Raw genomic sequence first — 13,986 nt, forward strand, 5'->3', positions numbered from 1 at the left:
TTTTTTTTTTTTTTTTTTTTTTTTCTTTTGAGACGGAGTCTCGCTCTGTCACCCAGGCTGGAGTACAGTGGCCGGATCTCAGCTCACTGCAAGCTCCGCCTCCCGGGTTTACGCCATTCTCCTGCCTCAGCCTCCCGAGTAGCTGGGACTACAGGCGCCCGCCACCACGCCCGGCTAATTTTTTTTTTTGGATTTTTAGTAGAGACGGGGTTTCACCGTGTTAGCCCGGATGGTCTTGATATCCTGACCTCGTGATCCGCCCGTCTCGGCCTCCCAAAGTGCTGGGATTACAGGCTTGAGCCACCGCGCCCGGCCGAAATGTTTGTTTTTTAAAAAATGTGGTAAAATAGCCTTAAAGAAAAAATTTACGGGCCAGGTGTAGTGGCTCACACCTGTAATCCCAGCACTTGGGGAGGCCGATGGGCGCGGATCACTTTAGGTCAGGAGTTTGAGACCAGCAGGACCAACATGGTGAAACCTTGCCTCTACCAAAAATACAAAAATTAGCCAGGCATGTTACTGTGTTCCTGTAGTCCCAGCTACTGGAGAGGCTGAAGCAGGAGAATCGCTTGAACTCAGGAGGCAGAGGCTGCAGTGAGCCAAGACTGCACCACTGCACTCCAGCCTGGGCAACTGAGGAAGACTCCATCTTAAAAAAAAAAAAATTATCGTCATAACCATTAAATGTGTAGTTCAGTGGCGTTAAGTAGATTCACATCGTTATGCAACCATCACCCCCACTGATGAATTGCCTTTTTAAAACTCAGAATGAACCCTAGAATCTCGATTCTCGGCAGATTTCTACACAAGAAAGCGGAGGATTTATGTAAATATTTATCTTAACAAGCTAACCCTCATATCCTTTCTAGGAAAGACTACCTAACATCCGACGTTCTCTAAGGATGCTTGCAGCAGAAATCTCCCCAGACTCAACTCAGCAGATCTCTGACTGTTGATGGAAGTTCAGTTTATGCAGTAGTCAAAGCATTAAATGTCTAATCTGCTCTCTGAAACCTTCGCAGCATTCATCATCAGTGTGGAAAAGGGCTCAAATTACCTGCAATTTACTCAGCTTCTGCCGCAGATTTGCCTCATTTTGGCATTCATAAGACAAATCAAGAGAGAGGAAATCAACCGTGTCCTGGAAATAGTAAATAGGGTCATTAGAGCCTAAGCAGTGTCAAGACTCTCGGAAATATGCTTTTTTGTTTCTCCCCTTATCACTAAACTGAATATTCCAAAGCGGGATTTTCTAAAGGAAAAGATGGAGATGGAATGAGAAAGTGTGTGTGTGCGTGTGTAGAGTGGCGGGGGGATGCCTGTGCCTGTGTGTTGTTGGGAAATGCATTACCTATGTGCTCATCCATTTGCCTCTGTGCTCAGCACACAGAAAGCACGCAGTGTTGATGGCTAAATGAATGTGTGAATGCCAGAAATGGGAGGGAGCTGGAGGCCAGGGCTGCCCCTGGCACTTCCTCCACAGACTCTAGCACTTGGCCAGGATGGGGGCGGTAGAGCCTTCAGCCAAGCATGGCTCCACAGTCATCCCTGTGAATCCTACTGGGTTTTTGGTTTTGGTTTTAATTTCAGGCCACAGTTTGAAGTTCACCCCCGGTTATCCCTAGCCAGGCCAAGAGCTAGGGCCTGTGGAGGATGCCCTGGGGACATCCTCTTTAGCAGAGCACAACCCTCATGGTCCTGGTCGTCAACACCCCCATCCACGCATCCGATAAGGATGTCCCCTCTGCCCTGCTGGCCTGCATGTGCTCAAAGAACTTCAGATTCACAGAGTCTACACAGGAAGACACCACCATGCTGCCACTACCCTCACAACCCCCAATGCTCCGCTCCCCTCCACGAGCCTGGTAGACTGTACCTTTCTACCCTTGGCATGATTAGATCATTACCTGTCTTATCCCTCCCACAGATCATCTGCTTCTTCGAGACAAGGACTATGGTTAACAGCACCTGGTCAGAACCAAGTGCTCTGTGCACCTTAATGCCTAGTGTTCCATTATTGGAATGCTAGGCCTGTGGGTGTTACTTATATCCTACTGCTCAAGGTCATCGCTAAGGTCTGATTGCAAAAGTTCAAAAAATTGCAACCTCAGGCATAAATGGGTTAATCAGTGGTTCACCACGGGCTCCCTGTTGCTTTCTCAGTTGTCATCAGTGTTCACTAAAGACCACTCTGGCAGGTATTGGTCCAGCGTTCCCTGCCCACCCTCGCAGCTCTTGCTTGTGTCTGTCAATTCTGCACAACACATTGTCACTGAGTTCCTACCTCTGAAAGTCACACTGTGCTGGGATGGTGGGTAGGGATTCACATGTAGAGATAAATAATATCCACAGAGGTTTACACCTTTAATAGGGAGGGTTAGCAAATGCACCAATCACACGAGGAGAAGGCAGAAAGTCAGACGTGCCATGAGAAGCCCGTACCAGTGGTTCTCATGCCTTGCTGGGGATTAGACTCACCTGGGGACTTGGGATGCCTGTGCAGGCCCAGGTAGGTCCCACCACATTAAGCCTTGGTCTCTGTGCTCTCTCCTAGCTCTCTAGGTGGTTCTGATGCCCACTCGAGCTTGGGAACCACTGGTCTAAAGCAATGGCTAAGGGTCCGGGTGGGGAGAGAGTGCATCAGGGCGAGTGAGGGAGTGTTACTGCGCGAGGCCTCCGCTGGAGAGCACAGTTAAGTGTACGTTAACAATGGAGAAAATTTTGCTGGAAGGAGATTTGAGGAAGGCAGGAAGACAGGAAGACAGGAAGGACGTCCAATAGGGGATGCAGGAGAGTAGGAAGCAAGCATAGCACTCACACGGGCAAAATAGGAGGTGAGGCCAGAGAGAGAGAGACACCCACATGTTCATGCACTGGAGGGTCCTGCAGGATTCGTCCCACTCGGGAGTGTGGCTTCCCAGCAGGGAACGGGTCAGAACTGTGCTTTCGGAAGATTACCAGAAGCATTGCACAGCATGGACTGGGGCAGAGACCAGTACAAAGGCTATTTCTTGAGAAGCATTTTTCTGATCAGCACTTTGGCCTCCTGCGTTCATAACTGATAGCAGTTATCGCCCTCTGTAAACTAATTTAGATGCCATTCTGTCCATGCAATCAGCCTTGGAGTTGTCCCTCCAGAACCTTATCAGGTCTTGGTTCCATCGTGTTTGAAGTGGAAAATCTGAAGACTGGACCCTGACTCCTGGGGCCCCCATCACCACGCAGACGCCAATGAGCAGCACCGCATCTCTACAGTGCCAGGGCGATGCTGCAGAACTGGAGGCCCGCAGTGGTTCCCATGGCTTCCAGACTGCCCAGCAGCCCAAGGGGGCCCAAAGCTGTTCACTTCTCAGATTATTTTGATTTTTCTTTTAAAAATTATAGTTAAAGGCTGGGCGTGGTGGCTCAAGCCTGTAATTCCAGCACTTTGGGAGGCTGAGGCAGGTGGATCACCTGAGGTCAGGAGTTTGAGACAAGCCTGACCAACATGGTGAAACCCCATCTCTACTAAAAATACAAAATTAGCTGGGCGTGGTGGCACATGCCTGTAATCCCAGCTACTTGGGAGGCTGAGGCAGGAGAATTGCTTGAAGCCAGGGGACAGAGATTGCAGTGAGCTGAGATCGTGCCACTGCACTCCAGCCTGAGCAACAAGAATGAAACTCCATCTCAAAAAAAAAATAAAAATAAAAAATATAAATTATAGTTAAAAAGTGATAGTTGGCTGGACGTGGCAGCTCATGCCTGTAATCTCAACACTTTGGGAAGCTGAGGTGGGAGGATTGCTCAAGGCCAGGAGTTGGAAGTTGAGGCTTCAGTGAGCTGTGATCATGCCACTGCACTCTGGCCTGGGTGACAGAGAAGGCCACAAAACCCTGTCTCTAAAAAAATAAATAACTAAAAATAAAAAATAAAAAGTGATAGAGGATGTCTGAACATTTAAAATTTTTTTTTTTTTTTTTCTAGACAGGGTCTTGCTGTGTCACCCAGGCTGGAGATATGATCACAGTTCACTGCAGTCTTGACCTCCAGGGCTAAAGTGATCCTCCCACCTCAGCCTCCCGAGCAGCTGGGACTACAGGCATATATCACCATCTCTTGCTAATTTTTGTATTTTTAGTAGAGAGGGAGTTTTGCCATGTTGCCCAGGCTGGTCTCGAACTCCTGGGCTCAAACAACTCTCCCACCTCCCCCGACAAAGTGATGGGATTACAGATGTGAGCCACCGTGTTCGGCCAGGTACACATTTTTTAAAAACCCCTTTATAAACCTAGTACCTGTTTTGCCATAATTTCATCTCTTCTCCTGTAAGCTATCTTGGACTCAAAAATCAGAGCAAGCAGAGGCAAGTGAGTCCTTCCTGCAGGGATGCCGACACTTGACCAAGCAGGAGCTGCAGCTTCAAGATTTTGTTTTTAAGGTAATTATGAACCTAGAGAATATATACCACTCATTCTGAGGTATTTACAGAAATGTCAAACCAAACAGACCAAAACTTCTCTTGTTTTTAAAAAATTAAAATCAAACTCTCCTTGGATGTTACAGGTATATTTTTGGGCTGCTGTCACCTGGGCAAGCGCAGATACGGGTGGTTCTAGCAGGAGCTCCGGGATATCTTCAACTCGCAGGACAACAGAGAGTTTTCCGCCTGAAACCAACCAGAGACATGAGCAGCAGGTGAGCGAAGGTGGGAGGCTCTGACTGCGGAAACCACTGGGGGATTCATTTCCTATGGACCCGAAGAAGTCATCCACGTGACTTTACTCTAGCTGAAAGATTTTAGAAGAAAAGGTGGCTTAAAAAAAATAATGTTCCTTTAGAGAGTTTGTGAAAATCAGGACTATGAAATGCAGAGCAGTTGGAAAGTTGGCAAGGAGAGGACTCCTTCCTAAACTTCTTTTTTTTTTTTTTTTTTTTTGAGACAGGGTCTTGCTGTCGCCCAGGCTGGAGTGCAGTGGCGTGATCTCACCTTATTGCAGTCTCTGCCTCTCAGACTCAAGCGATCCTCCTGCCTCAGGCTCTTGAGTAGCTGGGACTACAGTTATGCGCTACCATGCCTGGCTAGTTTTTAAATTTTTTGTGGAGATATGGTGTCATTATATTTTCCAGGCTGATCTCAAACTCCTGGGCTCAAGCACTTCTCCCGCCTTGGTCTCTCAAAGTGCTGGGATTACAGGCATGAGCCACTCTGCCCATTCCTAAACTTCTTTTTAAAGTCGGGGTGCTCTCAGGAAACTGCTGTTCCCTGATCCTTATTCATGGGAAAATATCACTACAGCCCCTACCGGGCATTGAGGGGAGAAACAAGGAAATATTAGCATGCGTGGCTTGTACCCACTTGTTTTGACATTGGATGACATAACAGTGGTTCTCAAACTGTTGTGTACATCACAGTCACCTACCGAGATTGTTAAAATGCCAATTTCAGGCTGGGCACGGTGGCTCACGCCTGTAATCCAAGCACTTTGGGAGGCCAAGGTGGGTGAATCGCTTGAGGTTAGGAGTTCCAGACCAGCCTGGCCAACATGGTGAAACTCCGTCTCTACTAAAAATACAAAAATTAGGAGTGGAGTGCGCCTGTAATCCCGACTATTTGGGAGGCTGAGGCTGGAGCACTGCTTGAACTCAGGAGACAGAGGTTGCAGTGAGCCTAGATCTCACCACCGCACTCCAGCCTGGGCAACAGAGTGAGACTCCGTCTCAAAAAGAAAAAAAAAAAAGCCAATTTCAGGCCCTGCCCTCGGAGATTCAGAGTGAGCAGAGTAGAGTGGGCCCAGGCGCAAGCATTTTAACACACTTCTCGGGGGATTCCAACACAATGGTCCTCAGACCGTAATTTGAGAAACACTGTGTGGCGCTGGGATGGCTCAGCCGCTCTGTGTTGCTCTCGATGGATATAAATTTTCAGCCCACATTGGATGCTCCTTGAGGAGCAAAATTTAAACATTTATGTAATCCCTCCAAGTATCAAGCTTAGGACTGGGTGGACAGAAAGGGCTCAGACCTGTGATTTGGAAACACGAAACAAAAATTGAATAAAACTGCAGTTTCAGATTTTAACAATAGGACCATATTCATTCAAATTCTCTATAGAAGATAGATCCCCTGCCAATGAAACCACCACAAACAACCATTACCAACTACAATGGTGCTTATTTTGATAAGCACAACGAATCTTTGAAATACTTCTGAGCATGGAATATCACTGGGAGATATTTAGTTCTCATTCTGACAAGATAATGTTGTTTCCCAGTTATTTAATGGTTGTGCTCCATGGATCTGTTTCACATTCCACAGGTTTCCAGACTTCAAACCATCATCACTTCCGCGGAATAAACCGCTAATCTACTTTAGCGTCTCTATACATTTGCCTATTCGGGACATTTGTTGTAAATGTAAATGTAGATTGTAAATGTAAATACGTGGTTGTGACTGGCCGCTTTCACTAGCATGTTTTCAAGGTTCATCAATGTTGTATCATATATCAGAACTTCTTTCCGGCCAAGCATAGTAGCTCACACCTATAATCCCAGCACTTTGGGAGGCCGAGGTGGGAGGATCACTTGAGGTCAGGAGTTCGAGACCAGCCTGGCCAACATGGTGAAACCCCGTCTCTACTAAAAATACAAAAAAATTAGCCGGGCATGGTGGTGCATGCCTGTAGTGCCAACTACTTGGGAGGCTGAGGCAGGAAAATTGATTGAACTTGGGAGGTGGAGGTTGCAGTGAGCCAAGATCGCACCACTGAACTCCAGCTTGGGTGACAGCGAGACTCTGTCTAAAAAATAAATAAATAAACAAAATAACTTCTTTCTTTTTCTGGCTGAATAATATTCTATTGTATGGATATATTAATACTACATTTTATTTATCCATCAGTTGATGGTCATTGTTTCCACTTTTGGTTTTTATGAATTACACTGCTATGAATGTTTGTGTACACATTTTTGTTTGGACATTTGTTCATTTCACTTGGATATATCCCTAGAAGAGGAATTGTTAAGCCATATGTTAACTCTAAAGTTTGAGGAAGTGCTGGGCTGTTTTCCAAAGTGGCTGCACCGTTGTTCATGGCCCCAGCAGTGTACTCAGGTTCCATTCACTCCACAGTGTCACCAGCGCTGTTACAGTCTGTCTTTTTAATTACAGCCCTCCTCGTAGGTGTGAAGCGGTATTCTGTTTTATTTTAATTGTTGGATTAAGTAGTCGGTTCATTGGCATTTCTTATGGGGTTTTTTTTTTTTTTGCTTTTAATTAAGCTATGTTATATAACATTTTTGATGTATATCAAATAATACATTTTTAAAAGAACAATAACTCTATAGGATTGGACTTAGAAGGAAAGTGAGCATGAGGGAGAGAGACGGAAGAAAAACCACTTTTTGAAATAGTAAGGAGACTGAAAAAGAGAACTTATTCTGTGTCTTGCATGATATTGGGGACAGATATTTGGGGAAACACAAAATGAAGGGTAGGAGAAATAAGCAGAAGAAAAGAAGGAAGATACGAGTTTAAAAAGAAAGTCTTTAGTCACCTGATGAAAAGTAAAAATAAAATATGGAAAACATTTAAATAAACATGTACATATAGTTTTATAATTTAAATAATTTTGTGCATCCATCCTCAAAATAAGATTTTTCTTTATTTGGGATGATACTGTCTTTCCTTCTTTCTTTCTATTATTATTTTTCAATCCTGCTTCTTCTGTAGTCTTTCATTCTTTTTTATTTTCTTTTCTGTTTCTTTCTTTCATTTGTTCGTTAGTTCTTCCTTTTTCTTTCTCCTCTTTCTTTTTCTTTCTTTTCTTCTTTCTTTCTCTTTCCTCTTTCTCTTCTTCTCTTTATTCTCTCTCTCTCTCTCTCTTTCCTTCCTTCCTTCCTTCTTTTTCTTTCTTTCCTTTTTTTTTTTTTCCCCAGGGTCTGGCTCTGTCACCTAGGCTGGAGTGCAGTGGTGTGATCTTGGCTCACTGTGTGATTCTGGCTCACTGCAGCCTCTGCTGACCGGCTTCCAGCGATTCTCCCACCTCATCCTCCCTTGTAGCTGGGATTACACACACACACCAGGTGTGGTGGTGTGCGTGTGTAATCCCAGCTACAAGAGAACTTTCATGATTTTCTTTTTTTTAGGAGAGATGGGGTTTCACCACGTTGGCCAGGCTAGTCTCGAACTTCTGAGCTCAAACAAGCTGCCTGCCTTGGCCTCCCAAAGCACTGGGGTTACAGATGTGAGCCACTGCGCCTGGCCTCATTCTTTCAAAGTTTATTTTACTCAGAGCTTCTTCAGTAGGATTGGAGCCAACACACATCTCTGTGTTTATTTGCTGACCCGCCCCAAGACAGGCTCTGCAAAGAGCACAGTGGTTCTCCATGGCGCTCCTAGGTTCAGGCAACTGTCTCCGTGTCCAGAGCTCTGCTCTCCCTCAGACTGGGCCCCTTTTCTCTTTCTCGAGCCCACTCTCGCCCTGCATTCCCAACTGCTCAAGTGGTGGCCCAGGAACAGCCTTCCTGGCAACTCTGTCTAAAATATCCCCAGCCACTCTCACACTTTCTTCCCTTACCCTGCCTCAAAAAAAAAAAAAGAAAAAAAAAATGGTAAAATACACATAACAGAAAAAGTACCATCTTAACTATTTTTAAGTGTACAGTTCAGTATTATTAAGTATATTCACATTGTTGTGCAACCAATCTCCAGAACTTTTTCATCTTTCAGAACAGAAACTCTATCCCCATTAAACAGCTCTCCATTTCTCCCTTACCCCAGCCCCTGGCCTCTGTCATTCTCCTTCCTGTCTCCATGAATTTGACCGCTCTAGGTTCCTCCTATACGTGGAATCATACAGCATTTGTCTTTTTGTGTCTGACTTACTTCACTTAGCATAATGTCCTCAAGGTTCATCCATGTTGTAGCATGTGACAAGACTTCCTCCCTTTTTAATAAAGGTGGAGTAATATTCCACTTTATGTCTACACCACATCTTGTTTATCCATTCATCCATCAGCGGATATCTGGGTTGCTTCCCCCTTTTCGCTATTGTGAATAAGGCTGCTATAATGTCCTACCTTATTTTTTAAGATAGAAAAAAAAAAAATGTTTAAGGCCAGGCGCGGTGGCTCAAACCTGTAATCCCATCACTTTCGGAGGCCGGGGCAGGCGGATCACCTGAGGTTAGGAGTTCGAGTCCACCCTGGCCAACAGGAGAAACCCCATCTCTACTAAAAATACAAAAATTAGCCGGATGTGGTGATGCGTGCCGTAATCCCAGCCACTGGGAAGGCAGAGGCAGGAGAACCGCTTGAACCCGGGAGGTGGAGCTTGCAGTGAGCCGAGATTGTGCCACTGCACTGCAGCCTGGGTAACAGAGTGAGACTCCATCTCAGAAAAAAAAAAAAAAAGAAAAAATGTTTAACCTCTCTATAATCATATACGTGCAAATTAACAAGAGATGAAAATAAGTGCTTTCACTGTTAAATTAGTACTAAAATATAGCATTTGAAACGACAGAATGGGGTTAGAAGAGTAATTTTATAACTGTTCGTATAAATGATTATATAACTTTTCTGTAAAATAATTTAGTACCATGCTTTAAAATCTTAAAGAATGCAGATCTTTTTACCTAGTAGTTTCAATTCTAAGACTCTGTCAAAAAGAATTTATCAGAAGGTGGGAAATAGTTTATAGATAGGAATGTCATTGCAACATAACTTGTAACTAGTGAAAATTAGAATAAACATACAAAAATAAGGAAAATAGTTTAAACTTTATGCTCCATTTATACAATGGGAACCTATAAGACCATTGAAAGTTATGCTTTCAAGTTTTTGCTTTGTTTTAAGCAATACTATTCCAGCACTGGAGTAAATTATTATTATTATTTTAGAGATGGTGGTTTGCTATGTTGCCCAGGCTGGTCTCCAACTCCTGGCCTCAAGCAATCCTCCTGCCTTGGCCTCCTAACAGGCATGAGCCACCACCATGCCTGGCTCAAGTTTTTAATAAAATGAGAATATAGTCATAAAATATGTTAAATTGAAAAACTAGAACATAGAAGTATGTATATATATCAGGTATTATATATACAAATATGTATGTATACAGTATATAATAAAAAAAAGCAAGCATACATAATGCAAAATTGGTTCTCAAAATTGGTGTACCTAATGTACAGTTAGGGAATTGATTAAAATCACAAAAGTCCTGGTACAGCCTAGGTCTCCAGATCAGAACTTCAAGTCCCCTAGGAGGCAGGAATGTGAACAGTTAACAGTTGTGCTCTCCTCATCCTGTGGTATATAATTGTTTCATCTTGTATTTGTCTGTCTCCCAAGCTGGAATGTAAGCTCCAACTAAGACATGTAAGTAAAGGGGAGCTGAGGGGGAAGGACAGGAGACCATGAAGCCTTGCCTCCAAGTCAGGGCAGCAGGACATAGAAAGGAAGATAGAAAGACAATCAGGGCTTGCCCAACTCAAGACTGGGCAAGGGGGGTTTCAAAGATATATATGTGTGTGTGTATGTGTGTACATATGTGTGTGTGTGTACGTGTGTGTGTGTGTGTGTGTGTGTGTATATATATATATATATATATATTTTTTTTTTTGAGACGGAGTCTTGCTCTGTTGCCCAGGCTGGAGTGCAGTGGCATGATTTTGGCTCACTGCAACCTCTATCTCCTGGGTTCCAGTGATTCTCCTGCCTAAGCCTCCCAAGTAGCTGGGATTACAGGCACCTGCTACCATCCCTGGCTAATTTTTGTATTTTTGGTAGAGACAGGGTTTTGCCATATTGGCCAGGCTGGTCTCGAACTCCTGACCTCAAGTGATCCAACCACCTCGGCCTCCCAAAGTGCTGGGATTACAGGCGTGAGCCACTGCGCCTGGCCTCAAAGATATTTTTCAAAGGAAATGCTGAGCATTATGCCCTATTAGGCACCCCTTCCTATCTCCAGTGGGAAATCAGTACATTATTAATTTCTCCCTATGCAGAGACATGAGAGGACTGCTGAAGGTGGGTGGCGAGAAACGCCAAATCTGCTCTAAGGAGGACGGGGAAGGTGTGTGATGAAGGCTGTCGAGGGGTCACCACCAGGTCAATGTGTACTCACCCTGAGAAGCATAGTTTTCATGGTAAATCTCATAGGTTTTTCTGTGGGCATCACTGAGGGTCTGGAGTCGTGACGCTCTTGATTCCTGGTGGGGAAGCTCCTTGATCACTTCCTCCAAGTCACTGAAGGTGAACCAGATCCCAACTAGGTCCCCGAAGGAGTGGAAGGCGAATGTGGCATAGTCGGCAAAGAGGTCAGCGAAGACTTCGGTTCTCTGGAGGGTGCTGGCTGGGAGGGTCTGGTGGTGCAGGATGACCATGGGCTGAAGCCGTGCAGTCTTGAGGGCCTCCAAGAGTCGCCGGTAGCACTGCACTGTTTTCTTGTCTGGATTCTGGGTGCTTCCTGCTGGGAGGAGCTGTGCCCATGACAGAAATACCTTGTAATGGGTGATCTGACTGGCACGAAGACTGCTGAAGTACTCTGGCAGGAAAGTGGGCAGTGGCTGGTGACAAACATACATGTCTTTGTCCCCTGCTACAAAGTTAGAACTCTGGTCTCCCAGGGGCCCGCTCAGGTTGTGCAGCAAGTCATTGGTTAAAGGACCAGCGGTAGAAATGAAATTTCTCTCAGACTCCCAGTCTGACCCCCAGCATGAAACACTTAGCAGGGCAATAAAGGCTACATGCCAAGACAGCTCCATTTTCTAGGAACTGTTAGGAGGTATGTGGAACCCTTACTTTATAACAACAACTGAGGTTGTAAAATACTAAGTGATTAATTAAGACTTAATAATTAACTGGGTTATCTATGATCACAAAATCTGTACATGGTTCACTAATGCAATATTTAAAAATGTAAAGATCAGGGCCGGGTGCGGTGGCTTGCACCTGTAATTCCAGCACTTTGGGAGGCCGAGGCGGGCAGATCACGAGGTCAGGAGATCAAGACCATCCTGGCTAACACGGGGAAACCCTGTCTCTACTAAAAATACAAAAAATTAGGCGGGCATAGTGGCATGCGTCTGTAGTCCTGGCTACTCAGGAGGCTGAGGCAGGAGAATCACCTGAACCCGGGAGGCGGAGGTTGCAGTGAGCCGAGATCATGCCACTGCACTCCAGCCTGGGCGACAGAATGAGACTCCATCTCAAAAAAAATAAAAAATAAAAAAATAAAGACCAACACAAAAACCTCGAACTTCCTATACAATTTAAGCAGAGGAACCTGGAAAATGTCTGAAGAAAACAATTATCAAGTTTTTATTTATTAATTATTTTGGTGACAGGGTCTCACTCTGTTGCCCAGGTGGGAGTGCAGTGGTGCGATCACAGCTCACTACAGCCTTGACTTCCTGGGCTTAAGCGATCCTCCCATCTCAGCATCCTGGGTAGGTGGGACCATAGGTGTGTGCCATCACGACTGGCTAATTTTTTGTACTTTTAGTAGAGATGGAGTTTTGCCATGTCACCCATGCTGGTCTCGAACTCCTGGGCTCAAGCGATCCTCTTGCCTCAGCCTCCCAAAGTGTTGGGATTACAGGTGTGAGCCACCACACCCAGCCACAAATTATTTAAAAATTTGTTTACATAATACAACAAAAATAAGTCCTTTGCCCCAAATTTTCCCTCTTTAAAAATATGCTGAACACATTTTGTAAGAGATTCGAACAATATGGAAACATCTACGAAAAACTTGCAAATTCCTTCACCCTCCCCCCTCCTCTTCCTAGAATAAGTATCTTCAACAGTATGCGCGGCCGGGCGCGGTGGCTCAAGCCTGTAATCCCAGCACTTTGGGAGGCCGAGATGGGCGGATCACGAGGTCAGGAGATCGAGACCATCCTGGCTAACACGGTGAAACCCCGTCTCTACTAAAAATACAAAAAACTAGCCGGGCGAGGTGGCAGGCGCCTGTAGTCCCAGCTACTCGGGAGGCTGAGGCAGGAGAATGGCGTGAACCCGGGAGGCGGAGCTTGCAGTGAGCTGAGATCCGGCCACTGTACTCCAGCCTGGGCGGCAGAGCAAGACTCCGTCTCAAAAAAACAAAACAAAACAAAAAAAACACAAAAACCAATATGCATCTTTCCAGTTTTCTTTCTCTGCATATCTTAATGGTTATACAGGAGTCAGAATGCCTGGGTTTAAATCTCATCTGATGAAAATTACTTAACTTTGTGCCTCAATTTTGTCACCTGTAGAATGTGGATAATTCATCATAGGCTGTGGGGATTAAATGGGTCTTTCTTGTAGCATGTATGGAACAGTACTGCTCAGGGATCATTATTATTACATATGTACAAATGGAAACATTTGTATAACATTTAAAATATAAAACAATTTAACATATATGGAATCACGCCATGTGTAGTTTTTCAGCCTTCTTTTCTTCACCTGACAGCTCTTAAGAGCTCTGCCTGCCAGGCCGGGCGCGGTGGCTCAAGCCTGTAATCCCAGCACTTTGGGAGGCCGAGACGGGCGGATCACGAGGTCAGGAGATCGAGACCATCCTGGCTAATACGGTGAAACCCCGTCTCTACTAAAAAATACAAAAAACTAGCCGGGTGAGGTGGCGGGCACCTGTAGTCCCAGCTACTTGGGAGGCTGAGGCAGGAGAATGGCGTAAACCCGGGAGGTGGAGCTTGCAGTGAGCTGAGATCCGGCCACTGCACTCCAGCCTGGGTGACAGAGCGAGACTCCGTCCACCCCCTCCCCCCCCCAAAAAAAGAGCGTTGCCTATGTCAGAACTTACAGACCCACCTCTAACAGATGCACAGCTTTCCACAGCAAGAATGTACCATAAATTAACATCTTGCATATTAAACACTTCGGTTGGTTTTAAATTTTTGTGTTGCAAACAATGCTGCAAATGAATATCCTTATATACAGGCTGGGCATGGTCACTCATGCCTGTTTTGCCAGTACTTTTGGAGGCTGAGACTGGAGGATTGCT

The 13,986-nt window shown here is 45.2% G+C and overlaps 1 protein-coding gene across 1 annotated transcript in view; it reads right to left on the minus strand.

Annotated features, from left to right (window-relative positions):
* Positions 1-11,740, minus strand: part of LCT (lactase) — a 57,392-nt gene extending 45,652 nt beyond the window's left edge. The window contains exons 1-3 of the mRNA XM_025405053.1: positions 11,101-11,740; positions 4,569-4,648; positions 1,058-1,141 (exon numbers count right to left, since the gene is read on the minus strand). Of these exons, the coding sequence (XP_025260838.1) occupies positions 1,058-1,141; positions 4,569-4,648; positions 11,101-11,740 (804 nt within the window). The remainder of the gene's footprint in view (positions 1-1,057; positions 1,142-4,568; positions 4,649-11,100) is intronic.
* Positions 11,741-13,986: the final 2,246 nt, after the last annotated feature.

Source organism: Theropithecus gelada, chromosome 12 (assembly GCF_003255815.1).
Source record: "Theropithecus gelada isolate Dixy chromosome 12, Tgel_1.0, whole genome shotgun sequence".
NCBI lineage: Eukaryota > Metazoa > Chordata > Mammalia > Primates > Cercopithecidae > Theropithecus > Theropithecus gelada.